The following is a 15,325-nucleotide window of genomic DNA, read 5'->3' on the forward strand; positions in this document are numbered from 1 at the left end:
ACAAAGGCGTCATGGTAAGACAACCACAGGAAGACTCAGCTGCAGTTTGATTTTTCACTGAGTCAACCTGAAAGGTCGGATACAATCTATGGCAGGCTGATAGACTGTGGAGATTTTTTTATTTCTATTCAAATCGTTCCCTATGAAAAATGATAGTTTTAGGTACAAGGCATTGAGTTCCAAAGTATAGCTTTAAAAATTCAAATTATATGAAAGATGTCTTTGCAGGAGATGTAAAGTTGGTCTGAATGCTGATACTGGCTGACTCTAATGAGAAAACTGTTAATTTCAGTTCAGCAAGACATTCAGAAAAGTATTTAGACTGACAAATAGCAATAATAACAGAGGTGGAATATGTGTTGGGAAATGTGCACAGGACAGTGTTGTGACATAGACTAAAGATCACTAAAGATGACATTCCTCTCACCTAACTTTAACTGCCTAAATGTAACCCATTTGGTTGAAAGGTTGAAAGTCATGTAGGCTTCACAAGACGTTGAAGTAGAGTACCACCAAAAGGTAATTCCTCTCATCCTCCCATGTTTTAGACATAGCTTTTTGCTGTTGTTGTTAACTGACTAGGTGAATCTGAAAAGTTAGCATAGGCTGGACACCTGACCCATAACCTTTAGGCAGCTAAACTTAAGAAATTATTTTTATTTTTTTAAATGGGAATTGAGAGGATATCCAAAAGCTACACTGGGTCCCTGTAATGCAGCAGTTTGCAGTAACTTGTCTTAAAACTTGTGAGGGGAGTGTAACAACCAACACAGAACTAGAAAACTTTAAAAACAGAAGATACAACATACTAATATAAAAGGAAATCTTCTAAAAATGAATTGTCAAAGCTGGGAGTGATGTTACATGCTGACAAAAACTGGAAATCCCTGAAGTATTCACAGAAAACAAAGTTAGAGTAACTTCTTTTTGAACTTAAACATCCTGCAAAAGAGGTCTTGAGAAACAGAGTCAAACTCTGTATGCCCATTTATAACCAGACTTTAATAATAAAGGAGGACTTTGAAAACAAGTTCCCTGCATAAAGGTCAGTGACACTAACATGTCAGAAATGGAAAACAAAAAAGGCATGTGTATTGTTGCTTTTGCTCCAAACTGTTAAAGATCACAAAATTCCAGCCTTTCTTTTTCTTATCTGTTAATATCTTCCAGTATCTTTCAGGGTTTTTTTAGGGCAACAGTAACAGTAATAATGCAACATACCTTCCACAGAGCTAGGGTCAACATAGCTAATACCAGTAGCCCAAGAAGTATTGCTAGTATTATAACCCATAAAGGGATTACAAAGGAGACATTTGGAGTGGACCAAATGACAGATGTTCTGATCTGAAATGAAAAGAATACATTAAATGAACAAAAGTTAAGCAAATCTGACAGTAGAATACAGAGGTTATAAGCATTCACTTCAATAGCATTTTGCAGATTAGAAATACACATTGCTTGGAATTCTCCCGTGTTAGCTTCATTTACTGCAAGTTCCTTTCCACTTGTTCATGATAATTACTAGAAATGGAATTCACAAATACACAAAAGTCTTGTCGTATCAGACACACGAATCATTTTCACTTAATACAGAGTAGCAAAAAATACTCTTCCGTGCAAATGCTTCAAGAAGATTCAAGGAGCAAAGTTCTGCTCCCATGTATGCTGGTACAGCCTAGGCCAGTATAACTGACTTATGCTGAACTACTGTGAAACAATGGTTGACTTCAGCCCAAGCTCTTAATTCAAACCACAATAGATACCAGCTACATTATTCTTATTTTAATTTCTGCTGACACACCAGTATACTTTTTTCCTATGACTTGCGTTTTAGCTAAGCAGTCCAAAAATTAAACTCAAGCAGAGTGCATTGTCCTTGTGCTAAAGCCTAATGCACAGTATGATGTTACGCTCCTTAAAAGAAGCCAAGCATACGGACTATTACCTAAATGGGAAACAAGCATGAAATGCTCTCTTTCATTGTCTGAGGCTCCAGAAAGCAGCAGGTGTGTATAACATGAGTTATCACAGGTTTTAATTGACTTGGCAAACTTCTCTCTTTAGACCTTCATCTTGACAAAGAGTAGTAATAACCCTTCTGTATTTCTCCTTCTGGGACCATCCACATAAGTAACCTCCTCCTCCCTCTCCCTTCCATGCCTTGTACCAAATTTATTCTATGCTCTCAGACTCTGCTTGGAAGGCTCCTCATCAATGTCATTGAATATTTGCACTCTCCCTGCTGCTCCCAAGTGGGAAGGAATGATTTTGAGGTTTCCTTAGCTCCTCAGCCACAATTATCTCCCTTTAGTTTTAATTTATTTTGTCAAACTTTCCTCTTTATTGTTAGCCTAGGAAGTTATTTCTCTCTGGGGTTTTCTGTTGGAGCTCTCTCATTTACTCCTAGTCTCCCTTAAAGAGGGCAAGTATGTGACAGATGGAAGTTATTTTCTTCATGACAAGATGAAATTGGTTTGCAAAGCAAACTGATTACACAAACTCTCAAATGATCTTCCTCTTCAGTGCTTGAGGTACAGCTAGAAAATCTACTCTTCTTAATAAATTTCTTGGCCCAGACCCTGATCTGCACTCATTGCAAATTCTCTTTCTACTTGTTTTATTTGCTATTAACTCACTGGTTGATGCACCTGAAATTTAGCACAATGCTAATCTGTTAATTTATGAAGCAGCATCCTAAGTTTGAAGACTGGACACAACTCTGTAGTCCAGTTCAAAATTAATTCCATTTCTGTGCCTCTCACCTTTCTCCTTGAAGATGGCAAATTTCAGCCTTTTTGCAACATATAGCCCTTTCCTCTCTCAGTCTTTCTCATGATCAGCATACTTTCCTAGACTTTTCATTCTGCAAGCACCAGCAGATCTGTCTCCCAGCTACTGTCACGCTTTATTGGAAGACATTTTGGAATAGTCCTTTCCACTAACTTCATCTGTGCAGCCAACTGTCCCCTACTCTGACACAGCGCTTAGAAAGATGCTAGTAGATCAGGTCTACTGATGCATGTATTTTTTTTATAGTATCCCTCACTGTTATGGGACACAGATCATAGTTGAAATTAGGGACAAACTTTCTATGTGGGCTACCACTTGCCTTCTACCAAAGCTTACACTGAGCGTTACACAGAAAATTCTGAGACACTGCCCAATCCTTCTGGGGTTAGCACTTTAACACTGACCTGTAACCTGAACATTAAGTGCTTGCAGTACTGGCCATATCATTGTTGATCTAACAAACACATTCAGCTAATATACTTCTCTGGTGCAGCTGTAAATAGTTATTACTCTAAAAGACTTCAAAAAGATAGCACATACAAAGAATAAATTCAAGCTAAACAGAATTAGTAAAAAACCCCACGAAATGCTGCCCCTGGATCCCAACAGATACCTTGCTGGTGTGATCAAGTGATCCACTATGCCACTGCAGGGATACCATTCCCCTCCCAAGCTTCCTCTTTTGGTTGCTTCTTAACCACTGCAGAACTTCATAGCCTCTCTGCATCATTAGATTCAGCAAGAGCAGTGCTCATTTAGTAAGGACAAAATGTTTTTGAATGGCTCTCCTTGTGTCTCAGAGCAGTAAAAAGGTCACCTGAACTGTTTGCAGAGATTTCTCCCAGAGAAAAGCCAGTTAAGGAAAAAGAGGAATGCAAGTAAAAGGCTTATCTGGCCAGGGAAATCCGAAGGGATGGAGTCATTATGGGCTGCACAAAGCCTGTAGCAAGCAATGAGCTCCGCTGTCCAAGAAAGCAAGCATCTCCCTTCTACCGCTTCAAAATCCTCATGAGTGCTTCCCTGAGGCAAGCCTTGAAGACTGATCCCATATAGCACAAAAGTTGGGAAGTGCTGATGAAAATTCAATAGGCCCCACGACAGCAAAAACTGAGATTGATTAAAAAAACTGCAGCTCATCTACACTGTGTTCTTCCTCTGTTGGCAAAGTCTGTGGTGATACACGCAAGAAGTTATAATTTTTTTCATTATTATTTGAAAAGGATCTGACACTATCAACACACAGTGTACGTACCTTACTTATGTAAGGTTTGAGCTTCACTACAGTTTCTGTTCTAACACTATCACTTGTCTAAGCATGTTGCTGTGGAGCTGGAGCAGTAAAGTGATAGATCACTTACCAAAATCATCTTAACAAATATTTGTAAACAAGAGCAAAAAGCAAACCCAAGCAGCGCTTTCTGTCCTCTCAAGTTTGACAAAACGACTGATGCCATTTTACAGTAAGATCAAACCCGAGGGAAGACCCATTTGCTTGCAAAAAATTGATTTAGCCATTTCTGGTATTGATAGCTTGAGCCAAATTCCTAGGTGGCATAATGTGACTGAGATAAATGCAACAGGAAATGGAGTCAGCATCACTGCTCTGGGCTGGACTGTACAACATCAGCAAACCAGAACAAAAAGACTCTAGCAAGCTGCTGGCCAGCTATGGATGGGTTGGTAGAGAGACAGTCTACTGAAATTGTACACCCTGAACATGGAAATTATCAGAGTGGGCAAGTACTTCTGTAGGAAGGATTTTTTTGTTTACAGATTTCTTAAGATTGTATTTGACTGAACCACATCTGTCTCCTTGGGCACCAAGTCCGCTTTCATCCAAAGGCAACTGCTTCAGCACCACAGGTGCTCTCAGACAGGGGTGAACTAAGCTGCTGCCTCATGTTATCTAGGATCTGAATAGCTCATAGGGCTTCCTACTGATTGCACAGGAGCACAGCAACTAGACTTTTAATGTGCTCCAGTTCACTGTTCAAAATTAGGTGGCATCAATCCAGATCTCAAAGCATGTTTGAGATCCTACTGAAATCAGTGGCAACAGTTTATTTCATTAGGCTTTGGATAAAGCTGATAGTAGTGTATGCAACTACTTATGTAGCCATTCCATGTCTTCTTTTATGTACCACTTCCTAGATGTTTGCTGCATTTGTGTGTTGTATTTTCTTTCCTCTTAGGCTGCGAAAACAGTAAGGCAACCTAACTCTTCTTGTGATACCAACAGAGCACCTATCAGCATGGATCCAGGTAAGGACATCTGAGTCTTCCTGAGGACACACTGTAACCAATTATGAGTGGTATAGCAGTACTCAGCCTTGCTTGTACTGCATGGGTTCATAATCCTCTCTTCCTTCTTCCATTGTTCTGCCTTTACAGACAGTAGAGTGCACTTTACAGTGTAATTTCAGTAGCTCAGCTGGACCGTGACAGATGTTGAAATATAAACAAGAAACTGTGATCTTACAGAAGTGCAGTGCATCATGTTTATAATCCTTAGATTATCATCAATGAGTAAAATGAACAGCAGAAATTAGGTCTATCTTGTATCAAGCAGAATGCTGCTGCAAAACTGCCACATCTCTCTTCTCTTGTAGCAGGAGTGAGGCCAATGGCTAATGAAATATTTGCCTGCTAAAATCTTAAAACCATCTTGCTGCACCCACACCCTTTTCACATGAATCCTTCTTTGTCTGAGGTTTTTGAAAGCAAGGGAAGGGTTGTGCTAAGTGCTTGAGATTTAATTTCTGAGCAGGGGATTATATGTAGTTGTCAGTCTCACTCCTGCCTGTGTGCATTACCAGTAGAATATAACACCCCTGGGCTGCGTCCTTTCACACTCTATACAAAGACTTACAGGGCTACTAATGCAATTCCTGGTGAACAGTTTGACACTGCAAATCCTGAACACCCACAGAGCTGAGGCAGAGGCCGGAGGGGGAGAAAGAAACAAAGCATCCCTTCAGTTTTGCCTGCCTCATTTCACCATTTCCACAGAAGACTGTCCCTCCTCCACCCCATGCTGTCCACAAGTGTTTTACATATGATTTTGATTTAAGACAACTTTGCATTATTCAGCTTGGATTTCTGTTCTTCTCCATGTGGTAGGTTTAGTACTGCAGGATCAGAGCCAAAGAATGTTTTGGGGGGGATTTATCTGTTTTCATCTAAGGTGGCCAATATAAAGAAGTGGAATTTTTACACAAGTGTTACCTGTTGGCACTGTACTTTAGATGCATATTGGCTTTCCTCTCCGTTCAGGACTAGAAGTCTTTCTTATACTGAACACTGCAAATAGTGGTTGCTTCTTTGTTAGGCTGGTGAAAAGCACACCTCACAGACTTGAGAGGAGCCATCTGACTTTTGACCTTTCACAGTGCTGAACGTCTCGTACCTTTTGTACGCAAAGGGGCGACAAGGAATGCCATCTGGCTCAAGCACTGAGATGAGGGTGAAGCCAACCAGAGAGTTACAGACAGAGCCTTTGTCTGCTGTTGGAAATAAAATCCAAGCTGGTTTTAGTACAGATGTTGTCTGATAGTCTTAACTTCAGAATTGCTGTTGTGGTTCCATGAAAGTCACTTGTTGCTCATGAAAGTATTTCTGTAGGGGGGCTTTTATTTTCCTCTTTTAAAATATGCCACAGTTAAGTACATTGTAAGCAGATAAAAGAAATATTAGGTTTTTTGCCACTGATTTTTTGTACAGTTCGCATTTCGGTCCTGATCTTGGTGCTACTCAACGTAGCTTCAAAATTGTCTTTGATTCCACTTGAAGGTAGCATAACGCAGATAGGAGCGTATGTGATAAGGTGCTGGTTCATTGGCAGTCCCTTGTGCATAGATGGGAATTAGGTTTTACTAGTTCAAACATCCAGCACCTACGGTCAGAATTCAGTGCCTGTTAGTGGGATTCTCACAAAGCTATTTTTTCCCTCTTGTCCTTTAAAAGACACTTTAAAAATTAAAAATAACTTCTCCATAATTTAATTTGCTACTTTAAGAAACGATAGCTAACTTGATTATTATTCTAATGCTACCGCTTTTACTGTCCATGATGACCTTCCTCTAATCTTTAGTCATTTTGCTTACAGAGACTGAGAAACAGGAACTCTTTACTACTCCTACACGTTCCCATCCAACCTTTGCAACATGATGTTCTTGTATGCTCTGAAAAAATGCTCAAAAGCTCCCTTGAGCTTGGAATCATAATTAATATTGACATTTATGTTTACACATTACAAATGTTTGTGCAAATATAATTCATAAGGAATATAAGCACATTTTAAATGAAAGTACTATCACTGTGTAATAGCTAAAAAAAAGAGTTATAAGCCTTAGTTTGAAACCAGTATTTACTCACTGTAGGACACTAGTCAAACAGTTTAGACTAAAGGCATCCCCTCTAAAGGTCCTATCAAACATTTAAGAAAAGCAGTCATATTTTATTAAACTCTGAAACTGGCTCAAGACTCAGAAATTAAAATGGAACAAATTACTGCTTATTCTAACTCTGTCCTTTTTATTATAAAAAGTACTTTCACCTTGCACATGAAATTCATTAAGTGGGATAGTATTATTTACCATAATAATACCTCTAAGAAAAAATGACAATTTTCCCTTGAATGGTACAGCTGTTAGCAAGGAAATACAACTAGTTGTACAATATATAGTTGTAATTCCAAGCCTATTAAGATTAATAGAAAAAAATTTATTGACATCAGTGGATTTTGCTTTAAGCTCCACTAAGTTCCAAGCTAATTTTCTGTTTGATGCCATTTTCACTCTAATGTTTTACTAGAAAAGATTCAGATTTTCTTACATTTCCATAACCTTTCACACACCTATGTATCATGACCCTCTGTTCATATTCCATGATGATGGAAATAAAGACCTCAGAGCTGCAAATATGACTGCATGACTGTGTAGGTTACCAATGTGTATGGGATTATTCATGCCATTAAAATTAAATGTACATTATCAGCCTGCATAATTGGAACCCAGCATTGTATGAGTTAAATGAAGGACATATGTTCTGTTCTTTTAGAATATATTATCTTCACTATATAAACTGTAAAGTGTTAGCTGATTATTAGATATTTACTTTGGACAATTAGTTTTAAAATATTAAAAAACTTTATTCCACTTCCACCCTTGCATTGTCTGAAAGAAAACCATAAACTTTCAAATAAATCTTTGAAAACTTTTAAAACACAACCAGTGATCTTTTTCAGAAGGAGCAAAAATATTAAGCATTGCCCAACTTCAAGCAAATATTTCTTCCTGCAAGTAGAACATCAAAAGAGCTTGTGCATATAACACATCAAGCTGTAGAGCTGGCAAGCATCCACTGCCATGTCCAGATATGAAACGACATAAAAGCACTATCATTTTTCAACATTTTACAGTTGCCATTACAGGCATTTTGCTGTAAATCATCTGCAGCAAATAACAAGCATTATACTGGCTGGAGTAAGAGAATAAAATGCTTATCTGATCATTTGGTAGATCATCTGACACTTGTTGAGAACAGCAGGCTATCACCTGGGGTAAAGCACTTCAGTCCAGATGAAGGCACCACTACAGAGTTCTGCACAACATGTGTTTCTGGTATGGAACACATGCTGCAAGAAAATAAAAAGAGCCTGAGTATATCTGTCAGCTTGGAGCCTTTGAACCTTTCTGGATGAATACTGCATTAAGCATCAAATCTTTCTGGTGAAATCATGGTAGTCCTGATGTTAGAGGTTGGAGTCACTGTGTGTACAGGACGAAGATTTCACCTTGTGTCTTGCCAGAGCAAGTATCAATCAACCATTCAATCTGTCCTTGTTCAAAACAAAATTTTATAGCCTGTATCCTCTAAAATATATTCAAAGTAAGCTGTAAAATGTATTAGTATGTTAGTTTTGCATATAAGAAAATACTCTGTTCCCTACTATCACATCTCAACAGACTGATCTAATGTATTTGCACCATGATTTAACTTGGAAAAGTTTGTACTGAGCTTACCTTTTAAAAGAAGGACTGTAAATGATAAGTCTTTATAAAGATGAGAACAATAAGCCTTCAAATTTCAGATTACTCTTATACTAGAATCAAATTTTGCACTCATATTTTACTTATTTATATCAGTAATGATGAAATAGAGTGAATTTTAACCATGGTATTATACACCGTAAGAAGCAAATTACTTTAAATTGCTCCCCAAACTCAATCATAGAATCGTAGAATGATTTAGGTTGGAAAAGACCTTCAAGATCATCGAGTCCAACCATCAACCATGCCCACTAAACCATGTCCTGAAGTACCCTGTCCACTCGCTTTTTGAATATCTCCAGGGATGGTGACTCAACCACTTTCCTGGGCAGCCCATTCCAATGTTTGACAACCCTCTCAGTAAAAAAAATTTTCCTAATATCTAACCTAAATCTCCCCTGCCTCAACTTGAGGCCATTTCCTCTTGTCCTATCTCCAGCCACCTGACAGAAGAGACCAGCACCCACCTCACTACAAACCCCTTTCAGGTAGTTGTAGAGAGTGATAAGGTCTCCTCCCCTCAGCCTCCTTTTCTCCAGACTAAACAGCCCCAGTTCCCTCAGCTGCTCCTTGTAAGACTTGTGCTCCAGGCCCCTCACCAACTTGGTTGTCCTTCTCTGGACACGCTCCAGCACCTCAATGTCTTTCTTGTAGTGAGGGGCCCAAAACTGAACACAGTACTCGAGGTGGGGCCTCAATGTTTTGGCACCAGCAAAGAATCAAATCAAACTTATGCCTCCAAGATTAATTTTTCATATAATAATCCAGGGCCATACAAATCTTGCTGTGCAAATAAGGCAAGTACTTTAGTATCTATCTACCACTCTGTAGGGATTACCAGGTAATTTTGTACCTTGCACCTGATGTGCTGTGAGGTGGAAACCTAAAGAGGCATGCAGACCTTTCTGAAAATCAGGGTATCAAAGAAGCTTAATACAGATAAGAGAGAAGTTGCCATAAGCTTGTGTGGGAGAACTGCTGACTGGGAGAAGGGTGAGATCTCTAAACCTGACAAAAACAAGATTTTGGATTTTGCACAAAAATTTCCTCCAGATTTTTTTTACCCCAAAAAAGGTAATTAGACACTTGCTTTCACAGTTTTTTTGTTTTCTTCTAGGTGAAAAATCAATCCTGATTGCCATAAAGCAGTCTGCACATTAATGCAGCAAGAAATTATTTAAAAATGGAATTAGTATCATATATCAGCAACTTCCACAGAAAGCAATAAAGGTATTTCCTTTAGGTATTATTTCAGGAATTTACACTAGAAAGACAGGAAAGACTGATCTCAATATTTTTATTTATAAAAACTTTCACAGCTGTGATCAGAATGACCAAATACATGTGCTTCACACAAAGATATCATTTTCAGTTACTTACTGCTATGCTTCCCTCGGGGAGCTTTGCTGGTTGCACTTTATATGGCATGCTCTTAACTTCGAAGGACACATTGGAAGAAAGAGTATAGAGATCATTCTTTCTCTGAAATTATATAAAAAATGAAATTATTAAAAACCATGTTTATACTGAAAAGCATTTCCTAAGGCAAAGATGGTTTCTTTTGGTAAAGAGTACAGCAATCCTGGGACCTGTATGTGTCCAATAATACAGCATAAAGCTGAAATACAAAGACCATGTGTTCAAATAGGGAGGAAGGGTTAGATATGCAGAAAGACACATACAGTTGTTTCTCATATTTCTCTCTGAAATAGGAGACTGGTGAGTTTGAAGCAGGGGGGAGGTTTATGGGGTATCTATGTTTTAAAACCTTGCCTCTGCTCACCAAGCCCAACAACAAACACAGGTATCTTGAGATTTCCAGGTCTATGTTGAGACCAGGCTGGTAGAGCTCCCTGATGGCATTGAAGGAATGGCTGTGCCTTCCCGTCAAACAACAACAAAAGGAACAAACATCTTTGCACTTCACTTAGAGTGTGATTGACTTCCTATTGCAGTAGAGCTCAAAAACCCCAGAACTCACCTTGCTTTTTTAATACATTCTGCAACTGCAACAGGAATGCAAAGCAGTCATTGTTTAACTGGCTGCCTAGTAAAATATTTATATAGTTCTCATTAGTCACCTCAACAAATCCAAAGATGTGCAGACAAAACAATATGTATCTCTGTCAGTTCTCTGTGTTTCATTTAAACTTGCTTGTATTTATAAAATATTATTTGATTAGATTAGGCATTACCTTCCCTGCTTCAGAATGATTAAAAACTGTTACATCATATAGCTCATGCTGTGACTTTTAATTAGTTCTTTCACCTCATTTGGAAGCCAGCTAGTCACAGGCACACTACATCTGACCAACTGTGTGTCTTATTGTGCTGTTCTGACCTTGGCAATATTCTCCCACTCTGTGCAAACTGCCTTGAAATGATAGTTAAGTGCTAGTATGTCCACTGGAAAAATATGTGCCTAAATCTGTTATGAACTGGCATAAGTGCTGACATGTGAAAGTGCATGTCCCTTACAAGAGTCTTAATGGTTGCATCATTTACTATAATGGATACAAATATTTTCCACACACATATTTTGAATACTGTTGAGCTCTTGGCATCATTGATATCTAACTGGAGTTAGTTTTGAAGGCTAAGTACATCAGGTATCAAGTAAATCTTTCAGTTCACTTTGAATTTGACACGTTTCAATTTCACTGAATGTAATTTGTTACAGACAAAAGACCCTGCAGTCAACTATGTCCTCTTTTTTCTTATTTTTATCCCAAGGAAGGACCGCTGAGCGGTTTCCATGCTCTTCTGGATGTCAAACCTGTTTCTAATTCCATCTCTGCAGCTGATGACACTACATGCGACTTATGTATCCCATTCCATGTAAAGCTGGGGTCATGATATGGATCTCCTTCAAAAGTGCTCCGATATGCTTTGAAAAGCATTAGATAAGTGCTAATATATCCACTGGAATCCACAGAGCTAGGAGTTACGAGTATCATTATATCCCTTTACATTAGACTCCTTGAGGTAAACAATTTTTATCTTTTGTATGACAGTATTTTTGAAGCCCTTAATTGTTTTTGCTACCTGTCTCAATCCTTTCTGAAACATGATGACCAGAATTCAACACAGTATTTGACTACTGATTTACAGAAAGACAAAACCTTGTAAGTAAAGCAATCTTTCATTTTGGCACCAGCTTCTTACAGTCCAGTGTATTTGGAATGTCGCTGTCACTTCCTAAATCCCCTTCTGCAAAACTCTTTGTCCTTCCTTCTACTTCTCGCACATTTAGGAGTTCTGTTCCATTGACAAGACTTGGTTCCTATGTGATTACTCAACATCTTTTCCTCCCTGCTAGGTGGTGTTTTTCTCTGCAATTTCCTGTTGCATCAAAGGCATAAATCCTCTCTAAGAATTGCTTCTCCCCTTTCAGATGTTTTGTAGAGCAGACTGAGGTAAGAAGACCCCATGATAATGTGGGCTACTGTTTCTTTCCTTCACTGATGGAGAAAGGATTGTTTGTGAAAATGACCTGAAATAAGCATAACCCAAACCTGGGAGCCAACTTGGATGCAGCTGGATGACCATGGCCCAGCTCAAAATTTTCACAGAACTGCTGAGGTTGGAAGGCGCCTCTGGAGATTGTCTACTCCAACCACATGCTCAGAGCAGGGTCAACTGGAGCAGTATACTCAGGGCCATGTCCAGTTGGGTTTTGAATATGTCCAAGAATGGAGACCCCACAAACTCTAGGAGCAACCTATTTCAGTGTTTGACTACTCTCACAGTAAAAATTTTTTTTTGTTATGTTTAAATAGAATTTCCTGTATTTCAATATGTGCTTCTTCCTCCTTGTCCTGTTACTGGATATCATTGAGAAGAGCCTGGCTCTGTCTTCTTTACTCCTTCCTATCAGATGTTTATACACACTGGTAAGACCCTGCCTGAGCCTTCTCTTCTCCAGACTGAACAGTCCCATCTCTCTCAGCCTCTCCTTGTATATCAGATCATCCAAGCCCTTAATCACCGTTGTGACCCTTGGCTGGACTTGCTCCAGTCCGTGTCTCGCTTGTTCCAGGGAGGCCAGTTCTGCACACAGCACTCCAGATCTGTCTCACCAGTGCTGAGTAGAGAGGAAGAGTCACCTCCCTCTACCTGCTGGCAACACTGTTCCTAATGCAGCCCAAGAGGCTGTCAACTTTCTTTGCTGCAAGGGCACACACAGTGGGCTCATGTTCAACTTGCTGTCCGCCGGGACCCTGAGATCCTTTGCTAGAAGACTGCTTTCCAGCTGGTTGGCCCCCAGCCTGTATTGGTGCATACGGTTATTCCTCCTGTGGTACAGGACTTTGCATTTCCCTTTGTCACACCTCATGGAATCTCTGCCAACCCACTTCTCCAGCCTGTCAAGGTCCCTCTGAAGGGCAGTACAACCATGTAGTGTATCAACCCCCCCTTCCGCTTTTCTGTCATTTGAAAACTTGCTGAAAGTGTACTCAGTCCCATTATCCAAGTCATTAATGATGTTAAACAGTATTGGCCCCAGTATTGACCCCTGGGGTACACTGTTAGTGATGGACCTCCAGCTGGTCTTCATGCTGCTGATCACAACACTTTAAGCCTGGCAGTTCAGTCAGTTTTGAATCCACCTCTCTGTCCACCTATCTTCATTCACTTTGACAATGTCAAAAACCTTCCTAAAATCAAGATAAAAAACAATGACTGCTCTCCCCTCGTCCACCAAGACGAACCTCATTTATGTCATTGCAGAAAGCTATCAGGTTGATCAAGCATGATTTCCCCTTCATAAATCCACAGTGACAACTCCCAATCACCTTCTTGTCCTTCAGATGTTTGCAAATGGCTTCCAGATTTTTTTTCTCCATCACCTTCTCCGGGATTGAAATGAGGCTGACTGGCCTGTAGTTCTCTGGATCCTCCTTCTCAAAGATAGGTGTGACATTTGCTTTCTTCCAGTCCTCAGGAATTTCCACCGATCACCAAGACCATTCAAAGATAACTGAAAGTGGTCTCACATTGACATTGGCCAGCTGCCTAAACACTTGTACATGTATCCCATCAGGTCCCTTGGGCTTTTGTACGTCCAGTTTGTTTAAATGTTCCCCTAACCTGATATTCCTCCAGTGAAGGTAATGTTGATTGCTGCAGGTTTTCTCTCTGGTCGCAGAAGCCTCGGATTACTGCATGCAGATTTTACCAGTAAAGACCAAAGTGAAGTAGGCACTGAGTAAGCCAGCCTTTTCTATGTCCCATTCAGCAGAAGACCCATATTTTCCCTAGCCTTCCTTTTGCTGCTGATATACTTACAGAAGCCTCCTTGAAGTCCCTTGCTAGGCTCAGCTCCTGGTGGGCTTTTACTTTCCTAACTCTGTCCCTGCATGCTTAGACACTGTCTCTATATTCCCCACCCAGCCTCTGCACTTGGTCAACTGACTCTGCTTCTACCTCTTTTCTGTTTCCTTTCTACATCTGAGTTTTACCAAGGAGCTCCTTGTTCATCCATGCAGGCCTCATGCCACCTTTCCTTGACTTCCTGCATGTCAGGATGGACAGTTCTTGAGCTTAAAGGACGTGATCCTGGGGAATCACTAGTTCTCCTTGGACTCCTCTTTTCTTCAGCATCACCTCCCATGGAGTTCTTCCATGCAGATCCCTGAAAAGTCTGAAGGCTGCTCTCTTGGGATCCAGGGTTGTAGTTCTGGTATTTGCCTTGTCCATTCTGTCTTCTTTTTGAAGGACTAGTTTTCTCTTCAAATATGTGAGTGTTTACTGGTGACATGAAGCCAACACATTTATTGCCTTTTGGAACTCATTTGGCTATGCCATAATTTTGTTCTTTTAAAATACTGAAAGCAGCTGAATGTTTATTATCAGAACATTTACCCTCTCCTTGGGGCTTATATTAGGAATGAGCAATACAAAGAATACAGCCTCAAATGACTACACAGGGATAGTCAAATCAGCTCCTTAAGATAGATGGCATCTAATGAAAAGGAACTACCTTTTCTATCAACAGTGTTTGAAATGAAAAATGAGACAGATTTAATATTGGACTTGGCAAAAGAAGTATGTTTTATGCATATTCATGGTACTGAACATCTATGATGAGATGGTCTTCAGAAGAATAATTTTTCCTTATCACACTAATTATTTTCCATTTTCAGACTCAAGCCATTCTTCATCTTTTATTCTACAGCACTAGACTTCTCACACAAAGTCCCAGCATGTTTCTGTAGTTGTGCAATGATTTGCATTCAGAAAAAAGCCTGAAAAAAAGCCTTGTTTTCAATTCTAAGCAATTCATATTAAGCAGGATTCCAGATATGATTTATATGACTTATAAAAGTAATCTCTAATGGAGAGAGCAGAATATATTATATTATTAAAGAAGTAGACATTAGACCTGCAGCCTGATTGGCTAAGATACAGTAAAGGCATTAATTCTCTTGAAACATCATATAGAGGAAACACAGCACTTGTGGAAAAAAAATCTTTTCACCTAC

General features: G+C 39.5%; 1 protein-coding gene across 2 annotated transcripts in view; it reads right to left on the reverse strand.

The window, feature by feature from the left end:
* The window catches only part of ITGA8 (integrin subunit alpha 8), a 125,974-nt gene that overhangs the window by 6,924 nt on the left and 103,725 nt on the right, over positions 1–15,325 (reverse strand). Inside the window, exons 28-29 of one of the 2 annotated variants that reach the window (XM_049798484.1) lie at positions 10,221–10,322; positions 1,222–1,344 (exon numbers count right to left, since the gene is read on the reverse strand). In XM_049798484.1, coding sequence (XP_049654441.1) covers positions 1,222–1,344; positions 10,221–10,322 — 225 coding nt within the window. Of the gene's footprint in view, positions 1–1,221; positions 1,345–8,040; positions 8,426–10,220; positions 10,323–15,325 lie in introns of those variants that run through there. The other variant, XM_049798485.1, reaches the window with a different exon arrangement.

Source organism: Accipiter gentilis, chromosome 4 (genome assembly GCF_929443795.1).
Source record: "Accipiter gentilis chromosome 4, bAccGen1.1, whole genome shotgun sequence".
NCBI classification, from domain to species: domain Eukaryota; kingdom Metazoa; phylum Chordata; class Aves; order Accipitriformes; family Accipitridae; genus Astur; species Astur gentilis.